Source organism: Notamacropus eugenii, chromosome 7, assembly GCF_028372415.1.
Source record: "Notamacropus eugenii isolate mMacEug1 chromosome 7, mMacEug1.pri_v2, whole genome shotgun sequence".
Lineage (NCBI taxonomy): Eukaryota > Metazoa > Chordata > Mammalia > Diprotodontia > Macropodidae > Notamacropus > Notamacropus eugenii.
The window spans coordinates 171131232-171158269 of record NC_092878.1 but is presented as its reverse complement, the minus strand read 5'-3'; the positions used below and the strand labels follow the sequence as shown (position 1 = coordinate 171158269).

The 27038-nt window shown below is 44.7% G+C and overlaps 2 protein-coding genes across 2 annotated transcripts; one reads left to right on the top strand and one right to left on the bottom strand.

Annotated features, from left to right (window-relative positions):
* Positions 1 to 2987: 2987 nt before the first annotated feature.
* On the top strand, positions 2988 to 6663 carry LOC140513086 (uncharacterized). The gene is given in 3 exon segments (XM_072622416.1): positions 2988 to 4883; positions 5484 to 5588; positions 5590 to 6663. Coding segments are annotated over 3 exon segments (1914 nt in total). The 5' UTR covers positions 2988 to 4061; the 3' UTR covers positions 6577 to 6663.
* Positions 6664 to 21767: 15104 nt separating this feature from the next.
* On the bottom strand, positions 21768 to 23967 carry LOC140513085 (DLA class I histocompatibility antigen, A9/A9 alpha chain-like). The gene is made up of 6 exons (XM_072622415.1): positions 23917 to 23967; positions 23250 to 23525; positions 22992 to 23099; positions 22448 to 22480; positions 22218 to 22262; positions 21768 to 22030 (listed from the first exon to the last, which is right to left on the bottom strand). Exons 1-6 carry the CDS (start codon positions 23942 to 23944, stop codon positions 22026 to 22028), a joined length of 495 nt encoding a protein of 164 aa, XP_072478516.1. The 5' UTR covers positions 23945 to 23967; the 3' UTR covers positions 21768 to 22025.
* Positions 23968 to 27038: the final 3071 nt, after the last annotated feature.

Sequence of the window (27038 nt, the reverse complement as noted above, 5' to 3'; positions counted from 1 at the left end):
GGACTCATAACAGGAATGCAGAGCTGGTACAACATTGGGGAAACTATCAGCATATGTGATCATATCAACAAGACTAACAAAACATATGATAATCTCAATAGATGCAAAATAGGCTTTTGACAAAATGCAACAGCCATTCCTATTGAAAACACTGGAGAGCATAGGAATAAATGGACACTTTCTAAAAATAATAAGTAACATCTACCTAAAATCATCATGTATTACAAAATTACATGTAATGGGGATAAGCTAGCTGCCTTTCCAATAAGATCTGGGGTGAAACAAGGATGTCCATTATCACCACTATTCTTCAGTATGGTGCTAGAACTATTAGATTTAACAATAAGAGGAGAGAAAGAAATTGAGGGAATTAGAATAGGCAGAGAAGAAACTAAGCCTAAATGTGCTCTCTGCAGATGACATGATGATATACTTAGAGAATCCTAGAGAAGCAAGTAAAAAACTACTTGAAATAATAACTTTAGAAAAGTTGTAGGATACAAAATAAACCCACATAAATCATCTGTATTTCTATACGTTACTAACAAAGCACAACAGAAAGAGACAGAAAGAGAAATCCCATTTCAAGGCACCATAGACACTATACAATATCTGGGAGTCTACCGGCCAAAACAAACCCAGGGACTACACAAAACACTTCTCACACAAGTAAAGTCAGATCTAAATAATTAGAAAAATATCAGTTGCTGATGGGCAGGTTGACAGCTTTTGGACCCCTGCATCCTGAGTTCTTCCATGCAGGATGCCTTCTTCCCACCCCACCCCCACTTTTCAGCCTCCCCCATTAGAGAGCAGGGACCACCTTCCTTCTCTGTATTTCTGTCTTCAGTGTTTAACACAGTGCCTGGCACCTAGTAAAGCTGAATAAATATTCATTGACCAACTTCCTGACAGTCAGGACCACCTTTCTTAATCTTTTATCTGCACAGATTGTCAAGATGATCACATTTTGTTTCCACAGAAATTAATAAAAAACAATTTGTGAAACCTAAGAAGTCCTACCGATGGCAAACATCATAGTGGAGGGCAGTGGGAGATGCTGGGTGACTATTAATCAGCATGTCTAAGATTCACTTTAATAAATGCTAAAAAATTTTTAAAGAAGGATGAAGGTCAGTCACCATGAGCTCCTTCATCTCCCCTCTCCATCACCTTGCATCACTCGGTGCCTCCTGCCCCTCTTCCTTGCCCGAGATGAGGTGGCCATGGCCTCAGCAGACTGCCCTCTCTGCCCCCCACCACTTATTTTCAGTCTCTCCACGCTCATTTCCTGCTGTCTACAGAAACGTCAGCGTCCTGCAAGCCCACTACCCTTCTCTCTCTCCACTGCTGCCCTGTGGCTGCTCCCGCCGCCCACCCACGGGCTGCCCTGTGCCACCCACCCACTGGCTGCCCCTGCCGCCCACCCACTGGCTGCCCCCTGCCGCCCACCCACTGGCTGCCCCTGCCGCCCACCCAGTGGCTGCCCCCTGCCGCCCACCCACGGGCTGCCCCCGCCGCCCACCCACGGGCTGCCCTGTGCCACCCACCCACGGGCTGCCCCCGCCACCCACCCTCGGGCTGCCCCGTGCCGCCCACCCACGGGCTGCCCCCAGCAGCCGCCTCCACGCTCACTCTCCTCCAAATCTGGCTGGTCCCCACATACCCCACCCAAAGGCCTCTATCTCCCGACTGCCCCCTGCGGAGGAGGATGCCAGCCAAGGCCCGGCTTGGCCCCCTCTCCCCCAACCCGTCCTCCAGGAAGAGGGGTCAGAGTCCAGGGGAGGGAGGCACGGACCCCCCCACCGAAGACCTCTCCTCACCACTGTGACAACGGCAAACCCCACACACACTGGGGAAGCGTGTCTACACCACCGGCAGGGTCACTTCCTTCCCAGCCCCCCAGCCCCAGCAGGGGGTCTTAGACCACGCGCTGCCCCAGCTCACTCTCTCCTTCGCCTGAGCCCGGCTCATCAACACGTGCCGGGCACACAGCGCGGGGCGCGGAGCTGACCAGAGAGTGGCTGAGCGCGGAGGCTGTCCTTCGGCTCTGGGCTGGCCCTTGGAGCCGACCCCACCCCCCCCAGCCTCTGGACGCCCCTCCCTCTCCACCTCCCAGTTTGGAAGAGGGGGGGAGGGCGGTTTCCTGGTCTAACCCTCCCCCTCCCCCACCCGCGGTCACAATGCAGTGACGTCATCACACGGGTCCCCAGCTCCAGGGCCTCCTCCCTGTGCTCTGTGCTCCGCGTTCAAAGCCCTTCCCACGCCGCCTACGGCCCGCCCTAAGGGTTGGTTCTTTGAGGGGGACACTGTCTCCCGCCTCCATTCCCTGACAGAGCCTCCCTCCCAGGCCTGCACGGCTAAGGGAGGGAGAGTAAGGGCAGATGTGCTTGCTCCACTAGGCACCTAAAAGGGCCGGGCGCATGCGCACAGCCCACCCAAGCCTACAAACTACGTTTCCCAGAAAGCAGTGCGCACCCGGCAGCCACATCCGCCCCTCCCTGGGCTGTCATGGAAACCGCGCCTGATGCCTGGGTTATTGTCACGTGACTTCAGCTTCCTCCTCGCCGAGTTTTCCCGCCCCTCCCCCCTCCCCGCTTCTAGTCTGGCCTGGCTCTAGCAGCCCCGGGAAGGAGGCGCCTCTGGAACCCGCGACCCTGCCCCGAGCCTGGCCTGCTCTACCTTGCGGCCCCCCACCCCCTTTAATTATGTGGGTAATTAGCGGCTGAGGGTCTTCCCTTAAAACCCCCCGGGGAAGGGCGGGGAGGTTGCCTGCGATGCCAGTAATGTTCTGCGGGCCCCCCCCATTTAGAACCTTTGTAGCCAATCAGCTGAGCCCATGTAGACCCCACCCCCACCCCCACCCCCGTCCCTGCTTTCTCCTGTTGGGGTCGTGTCTGCCCCCTTGGCGGGCGTCGAGGAGGTCCCTTCCCACCCTGGGACGCCCCCTCCCCCAGAGGGCTGTGTCTCCTACAGGAAACATTTCCCCAACCCATCTTCATTCTAGTGTCGTCCGTCTCTTAACCAGAATCTTGTTTATTCAGTTTGTGCTTTGCTTGTTGGAGCCTCCATTATTCAGTTGTGACCTTCTGGAGGGCAGGAGCTATCTTTTGCCTTTCTTTGCATCCCTAGCGCTTAGCACAATGCCTGGCAGGTAATAAATGCTTAAAAATGCACATTGACTTACCCCAGTCTCCATCCTTACATCCTGCCTTTTAGAGCTAAGTTAAATTTTAATCTTTGTCTCATAAAACAAGTAGGTACCCAAGTGCCTTATGTCTTTAAATGTCACACACTGAGCTCCCCTATTGTGCAGACACATGGAAAAGAAAATGGGTTATTCAGACTCAATTGTTCTTGTTTCCATTATCCTAAACATAAGGAAGATTGGGAATCAGAATCTGAAATTGGCAGTGAAACAGTGACTATCCAGTCAGCCTTCCACTTAATGCCAGAATCTTCTCGAAGTTCTCCCAAACTGATAACCACCCGGCATCTACCTAAATGTCCCCTCCATTGTGTGGCAGCAGTGTGTGGCAAAAAGACCAGAGGGACAGAAATGACAATTGAGAATGTGTTGGGTTTCAGTTATTCGTTATTTAGTTACCTTTGAGCAAATCACAGAACTTGTTCTGAGCCTTAGTTTTCTCTTATAAACTACTGCTATCCATCCTCCCTCACAATATGATAGTGTCAATGGGAAACCTTGTTTAGACTGGAAGTGACTGTGCCAACAAGGCTGATTCATTCTCTTCTTTAAAATTGAACAATAATCCTGGAAGAGTCACACAAGCAGGACCAAGTGTACAAGAAGTAGGACATTTCCATCTTCTTTCTTTTTTTCAGATTGGGAGACTAGGTGTGAAAACAAGGAGTCACCTCCCAAACTGCACATTTCTGTGAAGCAGTTCTTCCAGGACAGATTCCCAAAGGATGGTCTCTGTGTCTCCAGCTGGAGAGAAGGCTGGGACTGTGATGCCAGATTAGAAAGGCAGCAGAGCTTGCAGAATAAAAATTCTCAGCAAGGAAATGCCACCCAAAGGAAAACTCCTAGTAAAGTGATGGACTGTGCAGGTGATAAATCTGTCCAATCTGTCTGTATCAGTTTGGAACCAAAACTTTTTGTACAACACAGAGTATCTCTAGAAAAGGATCTTCCCAAATACAATGCAGGCACAGGGAGCTTCATTTTATCTTCAAAACCAAGAAAAGGTCATAAACTTAACTCTAGGGAGATAGTTTCTGCATCTAAATCAGACTTCATTGCATATCATAGACTTTATTCTGGAGAGAAACCTAATGAGCCTCATGAACGTGGGAAACCCATCTTCCTAAGCCCAACCATCAGTTCACATCAGAAAGTTGTTATTGGAGGGAAGACTCCCAGATGTCATCAATCTGGAAAGGTTTCCTCCAAAACCATCAAATTAAATGAAATTCAGCAAGTTCACAAAGGAGAGATACCTTCTGAATATAGTGAACATGGGAAACCTTTTAACCACAAGTCACCCCTTCCTTTCCATCCAAAAATTCACCCTGAGAAGAAATCTTATCAGTTTTTGAAGTCCTTCCTCCAGGATTCACAGCTTCCTTGTCACCAGAAAATTCATAATGGAGAAAAGCATTATCAATGTAATGAATGTGGGAAGACCTTCAGCCAGAGAGGATACCTTCCTGGACATCAGAGAATTCATACTGGAGAGAAGCCTTATGACTGTAAGGAATGTGGGAAGGCCTTCTGCCTAAGAGAACACCTTACTCGACATCAGAGGATTCATACTGGAGAGAAACCTCACAAATGTAATGAATGTAACAAGGCCTTCCACCTCAGCACAGATCTTACTCGAAATCAGAGGATTCATACTGGAGAGAAACTGTTGGGGGTGTAAGCTCAGTTCCATGTGGACAGTCTCGGGCGGGTAAAGGTGAGAACTTCTAAACCTTAGAGTTCTCATGAGGCCCCCCAGGGAACAGCAGGGAATTGAGGTGTGAGACCGGGCTATCTCGTGCATTTCCGCCTCTTCCCTGAGAAAAGGCTGGGAGAGAGCATCCCCGCCCTCGAGATTGGCCCAGATCTGGGCACACCTATTGTTATCTAACAGGCACGGTATTCAGGTGCAAACTATGCGGTGGGAGAGCTCAAGTAGGGTCAGGAAAGCCTGAAGGCGCTCTTAGCGCTGAGGGGCCCTTACAGGACAGAAGGCCCCTCTTCCTTCTCTCTTCGCTCTTCCCTCTCCCCTCTCTCCCCACTTCCACTTCTGCTTTCATTCTCTTACTGTAAGATCTTTGCCTCCTTGGGAGATTTCTCTCTCTCCTAAGGAAGAGCTCCCCCTGCACATGTAACCAAGACCCTGAATAAAGCCTAATCCTTGCTCGACTCTGGAAAGTCTCTTCTCTCATACGTTTATCCGGTTTGGCCAGCCGAAGACCTGCGATAGGTAAGGTAAGACTCGGGTAGCCCTCAGGCCTCTAGGCCTGGCAAGAAACCTCATAGATGTAGTGAATGTGCAAAGGCCTTTAGCCAGAGAGGACATCTTACTGTACATCAGACGATTCATACTGGGGAAAAACCTTATGAATGTAATGACCGTGTGGAAAGTATTTCGCCTCAGAGGTCTTCTCACTAAACATCAGACAATCCATACTGGAGAAAAACCTTATGAATGTAATGTATGTGGGAAGGCCTTCCATCTGAGAGAACAGCTTACTCGACATCAGGGTATTCATACTAGAGAGAAGCCTTATGAATGTAAGGAACATGGAAAGGCCTTCTACCTGAGCACAGAGCTTACTCAACATCAGAGGATTCGTACTGGAGAGAAGCCTTATGGATGTAAGGAATGTGGGAAGACCTTCCACTTGAATACAGACCTAATTGGACATCAGAGGATTCATACTGGGGAGAAGCCTTATGAATGTAAAGAATGTGGGAAGGCCTTCCAACTGAGAACACACCTTTCTCGACATCAAAGAATCCATACTGGAAAGAGGTCTTATGAGTGTAGTGAATGTGGAAAGGCCTTCCACCTGAGCTCAGATCTTACTCGACATCAGAGGATTCATACTGGAGAGAAACCTTATGAATGTAAGGAATGTGGGAAGGCTTTCCTACTGAGTACAGATCTTACTCGACATCAGAGGATCCATACTGGAGAGAAGCCTTATGAATGTAATGACTGTGGGAAGGCCTTCCACCAAACAGAATACCTTACTCGACATCAGAGGATTCATACTGGAGAGAAACCTTATGAATACAAAGAACGTGGAAAGTCCTTTCGCCTAAGAGAACTCCTTACTCTACATCAAAGGATTCATACTGGAGAGAAGCCTCATAAATGTAATGAGTGCGGAAAAGCCTTTAGCCAGAGAGGACATCTTACTGTACATCAGAGAATTCATACTGGGGAAAAGCCTTTTGAATGTAATGACTGTGGGAAGGTTTTTCACTTCAGAGGACTTCTCAGTAAACATCAGATAATCCATACTGGAGAAAGCCCTTATGAATCTAATGAATGTGGGAAAGCTTTTAGCCTGAAAGGACACATCAGAGTAACAAAAGGCATCCCTTCCTTCTAAACTGACCTACCTGGGCCTCTTGGGGCTTGTATAAAGACAGCCATATTGTGGAGATCAGAAATAAAACAACTAAATAACTGGAACATATTTAACTTTTGTAGATTTGTCAGATTAGCATAATATGAAGGATAATTCTAATGAAATTAATTTATGAAACGTAACACCAAAATTCCAAAGAGTTCTTTTTTCCCCATAGGAATAGATACAGTTATATAAAAAAAAGCAATTATATAGTGAAACAAACAGGCCAGAATTAGACTGGAACACCAAATTTTAAACATGCTGATTGATTACTTAAGTATTTAGAAAGAGTCTATGTGCTAAGCATTCTCTGTGCTGAACATACAAAGAAAATATTTGAAGCTGTTTTTGCCCTCAAAAATTTGACAGTCTATTGAGAGAGATGAGATGTTATAGCATTTATGTAGTAGCATCTGTTGGGAGCCAGGTACTGTGCTAAGCACTTTGCAGTTATCTCATTTGAACTCTATTATCCAAAAGTTGAGGAAACTGAGGCAAACAGGTGATTTGCCCAAATCACACACTAGTAAGTGTCTGAGGCTAGGTTTGAACTCAGGTCTTCCTGACTCCAGGTCCCATGCTCTATACACTGTGCCACCTAGCTGCCAATATATTGCATGTCTATAGATAGATATGTCATAGTAAATCCAAAATAAATGCAAATTGTTCATTACAAGCTAATTAGGGAGGGTGGCCATAAAGGGGAAAGATCAGGATTCCCAGTCATACTTAAAGTTTTGGTTGTTGCCCCATTCATTATCCTTATATTGTTTAGGACAAAGTTAAATTTTAATCTTTGTCTCATAAGACATGTAGGTACTTAAGTCCCTTATGTCTTTAAATGTCACACACTGAGTTCCCTAGTGTGCAGACACATGGAAAAGAAAATGAGTTATTCAGAATCAAATGTTCTTGTTTTCATTACCCTAAACATAAGGAAGATTGGGAATCAGAATCTGAAATTGGCAGTAAAACAGAGACTGTCCAATCAGCCTTCCACTTAATGCCAGAATCCTCTCAAAGTTCTCCCAGCTTCTACTTAAATGCCCCCTCCATTGTGTGGAAGCAGCACTGTGTGGCAGAAAGACCAGAGGGACAGAAATGACAGTTGAGATTGTGTTGTGTTTCATGTATTACTTATTTGGTTATCTTTGAGCAAATCACAGAGCTTGTTCTAAGCCTCAGTTTTCTCTTATAAACTATAATTGCTGTCTATCTTTCCTCACAAGATGGTAATGAATGTCCATGGGAAATCTTGTTTAGACTGGAAGTGACTATACCAACAAGGCTGATTCATTCTTTTCTTTAAAATTGAACAATAATTCTGAAAGAGTCACACAAGCAGGACCAAGTGTACAAGAAGTAGGACATTTCCATCTTCTTTCTTTTTTTCAGATTGGGAGACTAGGTGTGAAAACAAGGAGTCACCTCCCAAACTGCACAGTTCTGTGAAGCAGTTCTTCCAGGACAGATTCCCAAAGGATGGTGTTTTGTGATTAAGGAAATTTATGGTTCAGATTCGCACCCACAATAAGACACATTTGAGAAGAAGCTGGATATTTTATTGATTTACAGAAAAGGCAAATGCATGAACAGTTTAGAGGTATAGCAGAAATATAGCCTAATACTAATATAATTTTAGCAATATTAATATAGACATAAGAGGAAATAGAAAAATATCACCAATTCGGGGAGGCACCAACACCTCAATTTCATCAGCTGGGGAATCCCGGGATACAGCGTTCAAGGTCCGAATTGGGAACAAAGGGTCCCAGGCAGAGCGTCCTCTCCATGGGTGAGATTCCGAGGACTTACACTAGGCGGGGAGACTTTATAGGGATCTTAGACAAAGAAGGTTTTTTGCCAACGGCTCCGCACACTGTTCCAAGCTGGTCAGGCACATGGCCATGGGAGTGCAGGTGTTTGTTCCTCAAAGACGTATCATACGGGGGCCACAAGATATAAGTTAATTAATCATGCACTGGGAGGACTAGCCAGATCCTCCAAGTATTATCTATGTGTTCTGGGAGTGGCTAGTTCCGAAAACATTAATACATGGCCAACTCGCACATGTTATGTTCCTTGAGAGGTCACCAAAAGGATAGAGTGAACTTACTTTATTCAAGGGATATGAAATATTCATTCAGATGGTCTCTGTGTCTCCAGCTGGAGAGAAGGCTGGGACTGTGATGCCAGGTGAGAAAGGCAGCAGAGCTTGGAGAACAAAAATTCTCAGCAAGGAAATGCCACCCAAAGGAAAACTCCTAGTAAAGTGATGGACTGTGCAGGTGATAAATCTGTTCAAAGTGTCAGTTTGGAACCAAAGCTTTTTCTATAATACAGAGTATATATAGAAAAGGATCTTCCCAAATACAGTGCAAGACCAGGGAGCTTCATTTTATCTTCAGAACCAAGGAAAGGTCATAAAATTTGCTGTAGAGAGATAGTTTCTACATCTAAACCAGACTTTACCGAATATCATAAACTTTATTCTGCAGAGAAACCTAATGAGCCTAATGAATGTGGGAAACCCATCTTCCTAAACTGAATAGAAAGGAAACTCATAAATGTCATCAGTCTGGGAAAGCTTCCTCCAAACCATAGAATTAAATGAAAATCAACAAGTTCATATTGGAGCCTTTCAACCAGAACCTCTTTCTTATAATAGGATTTATCCTGAGAGGATAAATTTTTCCTGAGAGGAAACTTTATCAATGTAATGAAGATGGGAATGTTTTCCTCCCGAGTTCACAACTTTTTCTTCACTAGAGAATTCCTAGTGGAGAAAGGCTTTATAAGTAATGGATTTGGGCTGTTCTTTAGCCTGAGTGTACATATTACTCAGGGGCCATCTGAAGTAGTCCTGATCTATACCTTGCCAGGAGCCAGATGACTCCAGAGGGGAAGGTGAAGCTGGTGGCATTGCACAGCCCTCCCTCACTTAAACCCAAATTCACTTGCAAGTCCTGGCATCACATTCCTTGATGTCATGGTCCTCTTCAAGAACAAAGGACAAACAACATCAGAAATGCAGACTGGCTGAAAAGTTATGAACTGAAGGCCTTCAGCAAGAGAGGGCAGCTTATTGAACATTTAAAATTCAGATTTGAGAAATTTCATAAATACAGTGATTATGGGAAGCCTTCTGTTAAGGGTTTAGCTAGCATCAGATTGTTCCTACTGAAGAGAAAACTTCATGAGTGTAAGCATGATGGCAAGGCTTTTGTCGTGAACATTAAAGAATATGCTAGGTACTCAAGACACAGTAGGACCCCAGCTTCTGGGATAAGAACTCACTATTCAACAAAAATTGCTGGGAAAACTGGATGAAAGTGTGGCAGAAACTAGGCATAGACCAAGGCCTGACACCATACACAAGAATAAAATCCAAATGGGTACATGATCTAGGTATGAAGAGTGATACTATAAAGAAATAAGTGAAGCAAGGAGTAGTGTATTTTTCAGATTTATGGAGAAGGGAAGAATTTTTGACTAAAGAAGAGATAGAAAGCATTATGAAGTGCAAATTAGATAATTTTGATTACATTAAACTGAAAAGTTTTTGCACAACCAAGTCCAATGCAACTAAGATTAGGAAGGAAGCAGAAAACGGGGAAAGAATTTTTGCAACTTGTGTCTGTGATAAAGGCCTCATTTCTAAAATATATAGAGAACTAAGTCAAATGTACAAAAATACAAGTCTTTCCCCAGTTGATAAATGGTCAAAGGATATGAACAGGCAATTTTCAGAGGAAGAAATTACAGATATCTATAGTCATGAAAAAATGCTCTAAATCACTTTTGATTAGAGAGATGCAAATCAAAACAATTTGGAGATACCACATCACACCTATCAGACTGGCTAACATGACAGAACAGGAAGATGATAAATGTTGGAGAAGATGTGGGAGAACTGGGACACTAATTCATTGTTGGTGGAGCTGTGAGCTGATTCAAACATTCTGGAGAGCAATATGGAACTGTGCCCAAAGGGCTACAAAAATGTGCATACCCTTTGACCCAGCAATATCACTTCTACGACTGTATCCCCAAGAGATCATAAAAATGGGAAAGGGTCCCACATGTACAAAAATATTTATATCAGCATTCTTTGTGGTGACCAAAAACTGGAAATCAAGGGGATGCTCAGGGGATGCTTCCTATCATTTTAGGAATGTAATCCATTTATACTTATATGTTCAAGTGATTCATTAATAGAAATTAATGTTGTATTTTGTTAACAGCTTGTTCTGCATCTATTGCTGTAATCATACGATTTTTGTTACTTTTGATATCAATATAATCAGTTGTGTGGGATTTTCCTTGTATTGAACACCCCAGAGTTCCTGATATAAATCCTACTTGCACACAATGTATAATCTTTGTGATATACTGCTGTAATCTCCTGGATGCTATTTTATTTAGCATTTTTGTCTTGATATCCATCACTGAAATTGTTCTGCATTTTTCATTCACTGTTCTTGCTCTTCCTGCTTTGGGTATCAGCAACATATTTCTTTAACAAAAGGAGTATATGGTAGGACTTATTATTCTGAATAATTTATTTAATATTGTTATTCGTTGATCTTTAAATGTTTGGCAGAATTCACTACTGAATCCATCTGGTCCTGGTGTTTTTTTCTTCTTGCAAAGTTTGTTTATGGCCTATTCAATTTCTTTTTCTAAAACAGGTTTATTTAGATATGCAGTTTCCTTTTCTGTTAATCTGGGCTGTTTCTGATTTTCTAAGTATTCTTTCATTTGATTTAATTTGTTTAGTTTTTTCTCACAGAACTGGGCAAATTATCAGGATATCAGCAGTGGGAGCCAGCCCCCAGCTCTGTCACCTATTTCCTAGTTTCCGGTCACCGTTCCAGGGGGAGGAGGAGCAGCCATGAGCAAGAGGGAGCTTCAGTTGTTCATGAGCACAATACAGGTTTCCCAAACTCCAACTCTTTGGCTCAAAGGCCGAGATCAAGGGGTAATTTGAACCTTCAACTCTGCACATAAATGTGCAGTGGTCACTACCAGGCCAGTGCACCAGGACCAAAGGAGAGCAAGACAATGGTTCAGTCTCTTTAAACCTAAAGATTCTTCCACTAAATCTTCTGAAACTTTCCAATATATTATCCAAGAAACAAAAATTTGCATCACACACTTGCAGAACTCTAAACAGGAGGGCAAGGAACAGACTTCCCAGTGAACTGCACCACTTTGGAAACACCGATGACATGCAGGCCCCCATAACAGAAGCATGTGAAAAAGTCTCTGCCATCTTTGCTGCACCCTCCTTCCTCAAATGACAAATGTCAGTTTTACTTAGTTTGTTGGTGTTGTTCAGTAGCTAATACAACAGTTGTTTATAGAGTACCAGGAAGAAACATGATATTAAAACATGACATCTGTGGGGGGTGGTTTTCACTGTAGAGGGAACAGATCTTTCCTCCCTGTCCACCCTTCTGTATGTCTTCAGCCATATCCTGTCACAACTAGCTCTCTTGGGGATATCTAGCTCACTATCATGGATCCCCAGGTCTAGGCAGTACCTCCTCTACTGACTTGTGGAGTTTATATCAGATGAAAGTGGGGCAGCGGGGTGCTGCAGTGGATAGAGCACAGGGCTTGGAACCAGATAGACTCATCTTCATGAGTTATACTTGACCTCAGATACTTATTGGGCAAGACACTTAACCCTGTTTGCTTCAGTTTCCTCATCTGTAAAGTGAGATGGAAAAGAAAATGGTAAATCACTCCAGTATCTCTGTCAAGAAAACCCCAAATGGTGTCATGGGGAGTCAGAAACAACTGAAAAATGGCAAGATCAGATGTAAACTTAGGAATGTTAATACAATAGCTATTAGTTCCCAGTTAGGAAAATTCTCGCCCTTAAGGCCTGAGGTTTGGCGCTCTGATGTAATTGAATTTTATGTTCATCTTTACCTAACCTCTTTTTGCTTGAGACCAAAATTGAGATTAAGGAAATGTTCAAGTTTTTAAAAGGCAAGCAGAATCTACTACAATGTACAAAGAAGAGGAGTGGAGGGGAGAGCAGACCCTCCCATGCTTATTTAGAAGTGGAAAACAACAAATCCATTTGAAATGAAACACATTTTCAGCTTTTCAATTCCACTCTATTCTCATCCTTACAACAGAACCACCACATTTGGCCTCTACCATCTCAATACATATATGAGGAAAGGGCACAGTGGGTGGATTTCCTCAAATATTTGTGAGTGCTGCAAATCCACTCTGGCATATGAAGAGACCAGGAATGACCTCTGCCAATGCTCCTTCTTTCTGGGTTCATGTGACCCTTCCCTCCCTCTTCAATTTTCTCCTACCTCTTCTATCCCTGCATCTCAGGGTCCCATTCTTGATTATCTCTCATTCATCTACATGAAAGGGACTTAGAGTCTGAAAACTGGGGAACACTGAATACAGAGATGTTTGGTAGTTGTTGGGAAAATAATAGCACCAATTACCTCAGAGAAAATCAAGGTGGGGCAAGTTTGGTCCCTTGGTGAGCAACTTCCTGCATGCATAGAAAGCAGTAAACAAAAAGAATAAAAAAAGAAAGAAGAGTTAGTCTGTATCACAAGATAAGAATAAATTAAAAGTCATAAGATGGGATATGTTCTGGCAAAGGTCACTGAGATTCAGTCAGTCACAAAGGAGAAAAACCAAGTTAAGGGAGTGCCACAAAACCCCAGAAAGAAAAGAGTATTGGGGTCAAGAGCAGCAAATGGGGTAGAGAAATCAAGGAGGAATGAGAGTGGAGAAGGACATGGCAAACCAATCAAGTATCATTGCCAAGAGAACTCAACATGGGGTCACAAGGAGTTGGACTGAATAGCAACAACAAATTTCATAAACTCCAATACTGTGGAACTATTCCCTCCAGGATCAAATATGAAATCATTTGTCATTTAATACTCTTTAGAACTTGAGTCCTTTCAACCTTTCTAGTCTTCTTACACTATATATTATACTTTGCCTAAAGGGCTTTGCAAACTTTAAAACCTTATATAAAAGCTAGCTATTGTTTTTATTATTTTTTATGAGGAGGAGCAGAAGGAGGAGGAGGAGGATGAGGATGATGATGAAAACTCTCCATATGCACAACAGAACCTGTAGTCTTAACCCTATTCTAACCTTAAATCCAAATCTGAATAGAGGAAATGGCCCTTATTCTTTTTAGGTCAACATCTACAATACCTTGAAATAGACACCATCTTTTGAATGGAAGTTGGAAAAAACTGTCCCTTGAATAAGCACCATGGTGAGGTGGAGCTCAGCTACTCAGGGCGGGACTAAAAGATCAAAGAAGTTTAGAGGGAAGTGGTGCCTAAGGACGCTGAGTCATGTGTATTGTTATATTCTTCCTTGGGAATGAAATTAAGAGAATGATACTGGCTCAGATTCAATCTAGCTGAGATTCAGTCTGGCCCACTTGTCAATACAAGTATCACAAATGCTTGGGCTCTTTAAAAGACTACCCAATATGGAGGAGATTAAACAAATATTGTCTTTCTTTGGCTGAAAGAAGGCTTTGATTGAATTCACTTGGGCAGGATGCAGCACGTCAGTGTTTTGGGACCCTGAGTACTCCTAACTTCAACACATGGAGCAGAGCCCATTCTTCTTATGAGGAACACACAGCCCTACAGTAACACCTTGGAAGCAGACAGAAGTTGCACAAACACATGCTGGGCTTAGCAGCAGTGAGTAAAGACTAATCACTCTCATTATGCTCAATAAAAATTATGTGCCCAGCAGGGAACTCAGTTCAGCAGAACAACGTCTGGCAGAAGACCCTGACAAGCTTATCTTGTTTGAATTTCCCTGAGTTGATGCTACACAAGGATAGGTGTAACCAGCAATTTATAATCAAGGCAATAAACAGGATCCTAGATTGGAAGGGATCTGGAAGGTTACCCAATCCAACTCATCATCCTGAATATAAGTAAATAGAGATCCAGAGAGATTAAGTGACTTAGCCAAAGTCTCACAAGTACCAAATGACATAGCCTTCGCTTTCCACTACTTGATGCCTGCCTTCTCTTATAAATTCAATAAATATGTATCAAATTTCTACTGTAAGAAAAGAGAATGATATTGCTTGTGATCTGCATTGTCCTGTTCTTCTCCCAAGACTGATTGCTTGGATCTACTTTATTCCAGGACAGCTGAATCTAACCAAGGGTCATTTTAACTATTTCTGGTTTGTACCTACTTACTTTTCTAATTGTTCAAAATGACGAAGTTTGATTCTATGCTCCAGTCCTTTCACAGAACAACCAAGTCTGTGATTGTTGAGCAACAGGAATTACTACAAAGAGATTCAGTGGATCAAATCATATTGTAGCAAAAACATGCCTTTGGAGGAAGAAAGCAAGATATTTTTAAGGGGAAAAAATAGTTTTGCACAAAAGGACAAAGTGAAGTGCAACAGAATGTCCAGGCATTCATGGATCAAACCCCCCACCCCTATATTTAGGACAGTAAACATGCTTATGACTATCTGTATCACATTATATGTATATATGTATTACATAGATATATATGCATAGACAGACAGACAGATAGGTAGATAGATAGACAGCTAGATAGACAGATAGTTAGGCTGATTCTCATTGCTTCATGGCATCCACTCATACAATCATTCCATATATGTCTTATACCTGATAAATTTTTTACCTAAACAGGTAAATTTGTAAGACAAAAATAAATTCCTCAGCCAAGTGTGACCTCGTAGTTCATGAAACTATATATTCACTATGTATTCTCCTGGGCCTGACCACATGAATTGGCTGCCTCTCTTGTTCTTGTGTTGTTTCCCCATACAAATACCTATTTTTTGTCAATGTGGGAAAAAGACCTTGCATTCACACGTTTACTTGTTGTAAGACCTAGAAAGTTAAGTGTGAAACTATGTTGAACCAATCCTTAAACATTTTGTCCCAGCCCCTGGAGAGAGTATTATATATAATGGTCTTGCTTGGTCTCCCTCAACACAACCACTATCCCCCAGTGCATCAGAACAGTTGAAAGTCTCTCAATTCCAGAAGTGGGACCAAACTCCCCAAAGAGATAAGTCTGGGTCAGGAATTGAAGGAGATTAAGGAGATTAGGTCGACATTCTTGGACAGGGGCTTCCCAGTAAGAATCAGATTTTGCGTTTGGGGGAGCCCTTATCAACTTCTTGCAACCCAGAAAATCGGGGAAGTAGGAGATCATCATAGAAACCACCAAAGTTCTCTCTAGATAATTTCAGATGCTCTCAACTTCTCTAGAACAAGAGATATAAAATTTCCTGTCCTAAAGGGTCTATTTTATCTAAAGGAATGGTTGCTTTGTTGTCTTAACTAGACAGAGGATCCAAAATAAACAAATTGAGAGATAAAGTTTGCCCAGCCAAGTTCAAACAGGATAGTACTATATTAGGCATAGGGGCTTACAAGGGACATGGGGGGCATTTCTACTAGATGGAAGCCATTTCAATGTTTCTTCCCATTATTAACACTATAGACAGTGTTACATATTCAAATTCCCTAAGTGTGGACCAGGGTAGAGGATAGAGACAGGTTTCAGAATCAGAGTTTTCCAGTGAAATAGGGAAAGATCAAATGACTTAGCCATCTGATCTTTGACACCGTTTCCTAGGAAGGACCTTAGGGAAGAAAGACATGGAGCTGGGATTTGATCCAGAAGTTCAAGTAATAGGACTCACAAAGAATAGTATTGGACATAATATTCTCCTGCTGTTCTCCAACTCTTCTGTGATAAGGAGGGAGTCTGAAGCCCAAGCATGAAAGGATGTTTGCTTTGGGATGCTTTCATTTCTCCAGGGCATGTCCTCAGTTTCTACTACTGTGCCACCACAACTACCAAGCTGTCTCTAACCTGGCTTTTAAACCTGAAATCCTATTACCTTTTGGAGTCTCTTACTTCACACAGCTGATTCCTCTTAAGATTAACCATTGAGACCCCTACCTCCAGCTGGGTTAATGTCCTCTCCATTCCAAGATGGCTTCCCCAAGTCCGTGGTCATGCACAGTCCTCCCCACCTAGAATGTCCTCTCCCACTTTCAATCCAATACTAAAGCTTCCCAGACAGGCTTGTTTTCTTAAGAAAAATGGAATCCAGGTACTTTAGAAGAGACAGCCTCTGGCAGAGGCTGAGAACTGAGGCAGAGTAATTCCTCCACTCCTTCACCCCTCTGCAAGGAAACCTCCATGACTCCCAGCCCTGTCCTCCCATGTCAATGTCATTGATGACAAAGACCACACACTTCATGACTCAATGTGTTTATTTTAAGTCCATCTCCTGCTCATGCAGGGGCCTCCAGGTTCTGTCTTGGCAACATTTGAATCTATGCCGGTCTAGAAATACCAACATCCCCAGTGGGAGGAGCACCAATCCAGCCAAGCCCATTTAAATGAAGTAGTTTGGTGGAATCCTGGGGAGTGAACCCTAGAGGGACAGAAAAGACTGCTCAGATCCATGAGTATAGCTAACTGAGTACATGGGAAACTGGGAGGCTGGCTACATGAATCTAAAGATATAGGCAGCTGGGAGAAGGAGAGGGTAGATTCCTGACTGTGTTTCAATTTTATTAAAGGAGAAAATCAAATACGATATTTTTTAAATATTGGGAGTGAGAAAGCATTCCAAGTTCCCAAAACAGTGTGGGCTAGGACACCTGGATATAGGAGGGATTGTAAGGGACAAGAAGAGCTAGAGGCTAAGATGCCTAGATATCAAAAGAGGTCAAAGACCAAGGGATAGGGTGCTGAGGACCCTGAGAACTCTGTGGAACAGGAAATGTGGCTTCATGAAGGGTTAAGAGGGATAGCATTCAAGTTCCTGGGACCCCTCACCTGACTAGCTGATGAGCAAAGGGTCACTTTTCTGACACAGGAGGTGATATGGTGGCAGCACCTGGAGGTGCCAGACTGAGGGGTCCTGAAGGGCAAAATCAGCCCCGGACTGGGCAGAGCTGAGGGACTGAAAGGAGTCCTAGGAAGCTCAGAGGATAAAGAGTAAAGCTGCTTCCTCCCAGCTGATAGTAATGCAGGCTTACACTGGTACCTGCCACTAGCTGGAGAAGGAAAGGGAGATTTAGGTCCCCTCCACCCCTGCCTCTCTGTCTCTTTAACCCTCTAGCTCTGTCCCCCAAACCCCAAATTGTTTGATTTTTTTTTTCCTCCTCAATATCTTCATGTCCCAGTGCAGGGTGATAGAAAAGGTCTGACTTAGGAATCAAAAGACCGAGGCTCCAGTGCCAGTTCTGTTCTTGACCTGCTGGGTGACCTCAGACCAATGACTTTCCCTCTCTTGGGACACAAGTTCTTCATCACAAAACAAGTGAGTTAGACTGGATCTCTGCAGCCCCTTCCAGCTGGAACATCTGGGACGCCATCATTCCATGTGTGTCTCTGCCTTGGTCTCTGACTCCTTCATTGTCTTCCTGTTTCTCTGAGCCTCAGTTTATCCATTAAGGAATGACAGTTGGTTCCATCTCTAAGGATCCTTACAGCTCTGAATTTCTCACATTTTAAGTAGTGACAAGCCACTGTGAATATGAAATCCCCTCTTTTCCATAACAGCCCCTTCAAATATTAGAAAACCACAACCACTGTCCCCCTGCCCCACCACAATCTCCACATCCTAAAGATCACCTCTCCTGGAGTGCATTAGAAAACCTCATATCAACATTATTTATGTTTTATTGCATCTTTATTTTGTAAACTATTTCCAAATTACATTTTTAAGTGGTTCCAGTTGTATTTGACACCAGTACTAGATGATGAAGATCTGAGGTTCAGTTCATCCAAAGGAGAAAGGGAAAGTCTAGAATTTCTGCTTTTTTCCATCCTCCTCATTTTTTTTTCTTTTGGTTACTCTTTATTGAGGCAAGGTATTTTTTCTTCACGTCTTGTATTTCCTGGGCCAGGATAATTGTCCAATCAAATCCTGAAAATTAGGAAATGGTGGAAGGACTTTTAGAAGATCGCTGGGTTTTGGGGGGAGTGGTATGGGATGGGACCACGGGTTTCTGGTTTCCCCAAACAAAAGATTAGTTTTCCCTAAAAGGCAACAAAGCTGTCACTAGGATCTGATTGGCCTTTGTCTCCCATGAAGTAGGACCTGGTGACCTAAGGGCACCTAAAGTACCATCCATAGGGAGCTGTGGCTCCTTCCACATGATGGCTTCTTTGGAGTCACCATGGCCTATCTGGTTGACTAGAGAAGTTTCCACCTGGACATGAGAGGAGCTCTATTCAGAAAAGTGTCACCATGTCCTTGGTGCACATCATTGCTGTCTTAGTGCCAAGTCAACCTCCTTTCTTTAATGTTCAATGATTTCTGAGAGCCTCATTTCATCCCAACATTGAACTTAAACCTGAGCTATCTGTGGCTAAGCATGTCCCTAATAAAAGGAGGGGACCAGATCCTGAATATCTTTGAAAACAAGGACCCCAGGAGAGTGCAACGAATTACTGAAAAGGCCAGGCTTCTTGACCCAGGTCTTTTCCCATGATCTCTTTGTCCTCTCATCTCCTCCCTTTGTCCTCCCTCAGAATGGTCCTGGTGACCTGGGCTCCTGACAAGCTAAACAACTCAACATCACCAAAGATGTGGCCTCACATCTGGCGTAGTCACTGATACCTAGCCTGAAGATGACAGCAACCAGTTGTAGCTCTGATGTTTCTGTAATTTTCTGTATTTTAGTTTGAATTTGTGAAATAAAATAATATTTATAACAGAAGAAAAAGAGATTGCCCATGAAACTGGAAATCTATTGTGCACAACGTGGTATTCCTAGTAAATATATAATAGAGTTACCATGTAATTTTCCCCTTTTCTTTTTCTTCCCTTCCCCCTGCCCTACAGATGGATACCACTAGAGATAGGTGTGTGGGTACGTGTGTGTGTGTGTGTGTGTGTGTGTGTGTGTGGGTGTGTGTGTAAAATCATTCTTTGAATGCTTCCATTTATACTTTTTTTCTCTGGATGCATACAGCTTCATAGATCCCTTGTAGTTCATCTGGGTACTTACAGTAGTCAAAGTGACTTAGTTACTCCAAGTTGTTCTTAAGACAGAATTGCTGAGAATGTATGTGACATTCTCTTGGTTCTGCCCATTTCACTTATTATTTCCTGACAGTCTTTCCATGTTTTCATCATGTCTTATAGCACTATAAGATTTTATAGTCGTCATGTAACACAACTTGCTCAGTCATTCCCCAATTGATAGTCATCCTCACTATTTCCAGTTTGTTGCTGCCACACATACAGTGGCTATAAATATTATAGAACATATAGGTTCCTTACAAATAGGCCTAGCAGCGGTATTGCTGGGTCAAAAGGCATGGCAATTTCATAACTCTTACCTGTGAATTAATTGGTTAGTAGTTACTATCTCTCATGTACATATATGTATTCATAGGTATGGGTGCATGTATACACACATTCACAGGTACAAAAAGTGCCAAAATATACCTAAATATAATTGTATTTCCCTCATCATTCTGACATAACCTAGATCCAGGCATCTTAAATTTTTTGTGTCATCTGGTGAAGCTTTTAATAAATGTCTCCTCAGAACTTAGTGTGGTTTTTGAAAATTTAATAGTCAAAGGAATGATGACATTTCAATCAGAAGTTAGTCAAAATAAAGATGTATTTCTTCCCATCCAAGTTCACAGACCCCCTGAAAACTCTCATCAGACTGCACGGGGGTCAGTGTACACAGATTATCTGATGTAGAAGGCCCCTTTCTCACTGGGAACCTTCCCTGGGTGTTCCAGACTGGCTTCTCTGAATACCCATGGCTGAGCTAGCCTGGACTTCAGAAGCTGCATCTAAACATTATCAAGCAGATTTTCCTTTCATAGTAAAGTCCTAGAGATCAGAGGAATGGATTTGGGGATTGGAGCCAGGCAGGCCAACAGCCTTGATTGAGTCTCCTATGGACTAGGTGCTGTCTTAAGCAGCTGGACCCCAGGGCCTCGGAGGCCCCTTTAGGCTCTAGACCAATGGGCCTTGGAAGTGTCCAAGCTCACCTGGAAGTCTGGAGGCTTCAGGGGCTGGTTTGTCAGAGGATGCACCCTCCTCCCACTCCTCCCTTCATGCTCATCATCTCCGAAGGGAGGATACTCTCATTCTAAATCCTGTAATACCATGAATAGGCACAGGGTGGAAGGAGGGTCCCTGCTTAGGAGGTAAAGGTCTGGCTTCACACTGGGAGGAATTCTTAGGGCTCTGAAGGATGAAAGTTATCTTTCAATGAGTGTCATGATGACTGTTTGGAATCCACAGAATCATAGGAATTAGCGCTTGAAAGCAATAATAATAGCAGTGTTCATTTCTATAATAAGCCTTGCTAAGTACTTTGTACAGATGATCTTACTTGATCTGGAGGAGTTAATATGACCCCCCCACCCCAATTCCTGAGGTGAGAGGTTAAGTGACCTGCTCAAGGTCACAAAACTATTATCTGAGATAGGATTTGAACCCAGGCCTTCCTGCCTGTAAGTCAGGGGCTCCACTGACTGAGCCACCTTGAAATTTAGACCCATTTTCTAATGCAAATGAGGAAAGTGAGACCCCATGGAAGACATGTCCTCTCCTCTCACAAGACTTTCTGACCCCAGTAGTTTACAGGGAGCAAGAGGAAAATACTGCTTTTATATTTCTGATGAAAATGACAAAAATAGAGAGAACTGGACCTCTGGGAAGGTCAGTGCTGAGGGGCAGCCTGTGGGCGGGCGGCCTATGGGTTAGTGACCCAGCATCCTGTCTGGGCATGGCTCCAGGCCCAGGAGGAGTGTGCAGCCTGGGCTCTGTGTGAAGACCCGAAACAAGTCCCAATAGACCTTGTCCACACACGCCCCAGAGAAGCACAAATCAAAGACAAATGTCTGCCTCCTCTCCATGTACAACACTCTGCCCACTCCCCAGGCTCCTTCCCCTCTGGCCCCAGACCCCACCTGCACTTCCAGACTCAGGAGAACAAATAAAAGGTTTCTCAGGTACCTCCAAACTTTCATTTATTTTCCCCTTCAGATGGCCAGAACCCTCCACATGCTCATCCTGTCCCCTGTAATCCCCCACCCAATGGGATGCTCAGCTGAGATTGTGGAGAAAAGCTGAAGACTGCAGATCAGTGATTCATCAGATTGTTTTATTGGTCAGACATTAGACACTCATTCCCAAAGCAGACACAAAGATGGGAGGGAGGAAGGGAGGGAGGCCTTAGAGAACAGGATGAAGGCCCTGATGAGGCTGCCCTGAGCTTGGGCCAGTAAAGTCCAGGGAGGATCGAAGGGGTCAGTGCTGGGGAGAGAGGCCAGGGGTCAACAGGAACAGTAGGGGGACTGCAGACTGGTTTTCTGTCTCAGGTCCATGCCAGGAAATTCTCTCAAGCTGAAGAAGGAAAGACAGATTCATGGGGATCCTCCAAGTGCCCTCTGGCCTCCAGCCTGTCATCATTCTGAAGAGCCTGCCTTCCCACCCAGCCCATCCTCAGCCCAACCTCCCACAGAACCTCCTCCTCTTTGCTTGGCCCCCTTTACCCCAGCCCCTCCCTCCTTCCAGGCCCCCAGAATCTCACCTTTGGCTGTGAGAGAGACATCTGACCCCTGTGCACTGTCATTGCCTGGAGACAAAGGAGGGAAACAACCCAGTCAGGGACATGCATCCCAGAACCAAGGTATGGGAAGGGAAGGGGACACCAAGGGAAGGCTACTGGGCTAGGCCTCCACTCTGCTTCTCAGTGCTCAGGTCCCAGAGCACCATGGGCTGGCCCCTTCTTTCTACCCTCCATGTCTACCCTTCACTTACCTGCAGCTGGAACATAATCACCTCCTTTTCCACCTGGAAAAGAAAACAAATTTCCAGCAAGGAATCGAGGAGAGGAGACCACACTAGGGTCTCAGAAATTCAAAAATTTGTATTGGAGGCAAATAACCAGGACTGCACTCCCATACCCACACCATTGCAGCCTCTAGATCCAAGAGGAAGAGAGAAAAGGTCCCCATTTGGGCACTTCCCCAGCTTCAGGCCCCTCCTCCAGGGGTTCCCACGGCTGGTCTACAGTCCCCAGCTAGGGAGACACCTAGGCCCTTGGGCAGAGATCCCCGTGTTCATGTGTGAGCTGAGTCTGAAGCAGATTTCCCACTCAGCCAGCCTGTTACACCCTGCCAGGCATCCTCCAGGAAAATGGCTTCCAATTACAAATTTGCTTTTCTAGAGTCTTAAGGCCTGTGTGACTGTCCCTTAGGTGGGACAGAGAGGACTTGGGGACAGAAAGACAACCTGCCGGGTCAGGAGAAGCCCTGATCTTCATGGGGCCTGATCCCTAATGACCCCTCCTAGTCCTTCCTACCTGAATGCTTCCTTCTCCAGATCCCAACTCCAGCAATGACTGCAATGAGGATGAGGAGGGCAGCAGCAATGCCCCCCACAATGAGCCAGGTGGATGAAGACTGTGGCTCTGAAATGGAAAAGGGAAGTGAGAGGCTCTGATCCCTGTCTAGCCTGAGAGTCACTAACCCCTCCACCAACTCCCCCAGTAACTACCCCCTTCTCTGGTCCTGTGGGGTGGAGGGATGACCTTTTCCCAGCCCCCCCTCACTGTTCTTACCCCACTGCAGGGTGAGGGGCTCAGACAGCCCCTCGTGCTGAACTCGGCAGGTGTATCTCCCTTCCTGGCCTGAGGTCATGCCCACAGCTGCCCACTTCTGGAAGGTGCCATCTCCTGCAGGCCTAGTCTCAATGAACTCCGTGTCCTGGGGCTGTTCCTCCCCATCCCTCAGCCAAGTCAGGGAGATCTCCTTGGGGTAAAAGTCCTGGGCCCGGCACCGAAGGGTCACCTCCCCATGGGGGGCAGTGTGGCGGGTCACTCTGGCTGAAGGTGGGTCTGGAGGCAAAGGTCAGAGGCATTACCAGGCTCCCTTTTCCCCTTTCCCGCCAAGGGCACATAGACAGGAGGAACACCCCACAATCGGAGCCATGGGGTACAAGGGGTTCCTGGGGGTGGGGGACACAGGGCTAGGGGTGAGGAGTGGCTGAGAAGGATGGGTTGGGGGCCTTGAGTGTCCAGCACACTTGGGAGGGTCTGCAGTCGAAGGTCAGAGGCATTTCCAGGCTCCCCTTCCCCCCTCCCCTCCAGGGGCACGAGGACTGGTGGGGGGAGGGGAACACCCTACAATATGCCCTGGGGTACAAGGGGTTCCAGGTTGAGGGGAGGGGGAGAAGGGCCGCCCCGGAGGCCTGGAGTGCCGCGCACACTGGGGAGGGCCCCACCGTACCGGTCCTCATCAGCGCCTCCTTCCCCATCTCCAGGTACTTCTTCACCCACGTCACGCCCTCCCCTCCAGCCCTCCTCAGTGCCACCCTTTCCCCTCCTTAGAAGTTGGGGAGAAAATGTCCCCCCCAGATTGAGGGGGTCTGAGGACTGAAGAATCTGCAGGCTGACTTGAGACCAGGGGCTGCCCCTCAGATTTAAGGACGGCCATCCCAGCTGTGACTCGGGCAAGTGTCCTAACCTCCCCAGGCCCTGTAGATAAACAAGCCAGGACCCAAGAATGCAGAGGAAACCAGAGTCCAGGAAACGGAATTGGGAATCCGAGTAGCAGAGGGGCAAGGATGTGGCCCAGTGGATAGAGCCAAGGACCTGTAGTCAGGAAGAACTGACTTCCAATGCAGGCCTCAGACACTTATTAGCTGTGTGACCCTGGGCAAGTGCCTTAACCCTGTTTGCCTCGGTTTCCCCCTCTGAAAAATGATCTGGAGAAGGAAAGGGCAAGCCACTCCAATGTCTTTGGTTAGAAAATCCCCAAAGGGGTCACAATGAGTCAGACACAGCACAGTAACAAAAAGGAAAGGTCTTATTATTAAAATGGGGAGGAGTGCCATTTCAGCCTAAAGCTGGTCTGAGCTGCCTGAAATGTGAACATGTGAATGCCTGGTAACTTCTTTTTTCAGAAACAATGAACCTGGGCACATTTGGTAGGATTTTCCCTCTTTCTTGTCTCATCCCCCCAACTGGGAAACCATGAAACTAAAGATTTCACGGAGAGGATCAAGTTTCCCTGGAGAGGAGTTTAGAGATAATCTTTAATTTCCAGACTGGGAAACTGGAGACCAACAGTGCACACTTACATAGCCTTGAACACCCAGCTCTGGTTTCTTCTCTTTACCAAACGTGGTAGCCATAATATTGACCCTAGTCCGGAGCCTCGTCCTAGTTCTGAGAAAGTCCAGACATCTCCTTACCTACCGTCTATCAGCAACTCCACTGCCTCCTTTTTTCAGTTTGGGGCCCAAAGAATTGTTTCCTTGTATTTCAGCACTCTATTATTGTCATGCACAAAATTTACCCCTTCACAAGAGATGGCAAGATTATTTTCCCATGACTTTCTCTTAGTGTGGATTGGAGACCGGTTTTCAGGTCGTTTGTGGTTTCCAGGACTTTAGAAATATTGATATCCTTTCAGTGCTTATCTATTGGCAATGGCTCTTGGTTCATATTGGTGTCAGGTCTCTGTCTGGATGTAAAGGACTTATTTTGGTCAGATTTGATGTGTCCATTTGGCGTATGTGCTACTAACAGTTTTTCTTGTTTGATCTTCATTTATTTTAGTGAAACATTTTAGATTTTACGTGGTTCGGATTATCTATTTTTTAAAAATAATATCTTGGATTAAGAATTATCTTTGGCACAGTTGTAGACATTAAATGAATGGATTGTCTTCTGATTTTTTCAAATAAATATTTTTTTCACTCAGGAAAAACTCCATTTACCCTGCTCAGCCTTCTTAAATTGAGAGATAAAGGAAACAAAACCTCTGTTATAAACTTGTATACTCAAGGGCAGCATTCCAGCATTGTTCATGCGGCCCCCCAAAAAACAAAAATGTATGTATATAGGAATAAAATTCTGTGCTCTGAATCTTTCATCTCCATCAGGAAGTGGGGAGCATCTCTCATCCCTTGCCCTCCACAGTCCCTCCTTCGATCCGTTCAAGTGAGATTGCTGTTCTGTTGTCAGCTTCTTCCCCCACCAGACCCTCCTCTGTTGCACAGACTTCTGCTTCATCTGGATTATGGGAGATCCTTGTCTCTCACCTTCCCCCTCCTCAGAAGTCTTTGTCTTCTGGAATGTTCTCAGGTGTCTGCTCCTTGTTAAGTCTTTCTTTCTGAACGTTTGCTGTATTTTTTTTTCTTTGACCTTAAGCTCTGGATTTGGGCTAGGAGGATCCTGGGAGTTTTCTCTTGGGGTTCTTTCCAGAGATGGGTTCTTTTGGGTTCTTTTTATTTCCATTTGGACCTCTAGTTCTAAAGACATCCAGTAGTATTTTTTTAATGTTTCCTTGAATTAAGATTTAAGGCCGTGGTTTCAATGACTCAAATTCTCTCTCCTTAATACTGTTTTCAGGACTATAATTTTCTTTACAGGTTCTTCTGTTTTTCAGTCTTTTGTTTCATTTGGATCTTGCTCATTTTGTCATGGAGTCATTCTAGTTTTCCATACATTTGTAGTTTGGACAAGGTTCTGCAGCTCTTGGGGCAAGCCTGCAAAGGTTGAGATGAATCCTGTTTCATTTCTTATTGATCATGTTTACAATTTATTGATTTGGTTCTGAAACTACTTTCGTCCTGTAATTGCCTGAGTTACAGTTCTTTGTCTCTATACTTGGTTCAGAGTTCAGCTGGTCTGGTATACATTAAGCTGAAAAGTCCAGCTCTCCTGCTCAAGGAATTTTGCTAACCTTGGGAAATGGGTGAGACAGCAAGGGGGTTTGGGTCCGACATCTTTGTCCCACCAAGTTGTCCTTCCAAGATGTCTGGTTTGCTGTCCCAATGTCCGGGCTACTATCCTGCACCTGGACTCAGGCCATGAACATGTTTTAGTCTCACAGGAGGAGAAGGAGGGTTGTTACTCGCCTCCATTACCAAACTTTCAACCAATCAGGTTGTTCCCTGGCCTCAGCACTGTAACTAGGCCTTAATCCCACGATGTCACCTACCCTGCTCTGCTCTTTCTTCTGTGCTCCTCAAAACCCACAGAAGGGGAAGGGTCCTTTTGCTCCAGGTCTCTGGCTCATTTATTGATAGGGAGCATTCCCTGATAATAGATGTTATCTTGCTCAGATATCTGCCTCAGCTTACCCTTCTGTTAAAACTCAGTTGTGACAAACCCTTTATTCCAATTCTGATTTTTTCTTCCACAGCAGTCATTTAAATTCCAGTTCTTTCCTCAGTGAAAAATATTATCGCTAGCTTCTTTTTACCCTTTTACCTATTTGCTCTCTTCCAGAAATCCCAGTTGAATTCTGCCCACTCTGTGCTTTTCTTTGAGGCTTTGTGTGTTGATGTTTTGAAGTCATTTTCTTCCTCTGAGTCTGTGTCTTGAGCATCCCTGTCCCCA

Bases quoted from the DNA above. Each gene is read 5' to 3' on its own strand.
- LOC140513085 (XM_072622415.1), bottom strand. From the start codon at position 23,944: ATGGGGAAGGAGGCGCTGATGAGGACCG. The intron at 23,526-23,916 runs GTACGGTGGGGC...CTTTGCCTCCAG, and splicing joins GGAGGCGCTGATGAGGACCG to ACCCACCTTCAGCCAGAGTG. The intron at 22,263-22,447 runs GTAAGTGAAGGG...CTTTGTCTCCAG, and splicing joins TGATTATGTTCCAGCTGCAG to GCAATGACAGTGCACAGGGG.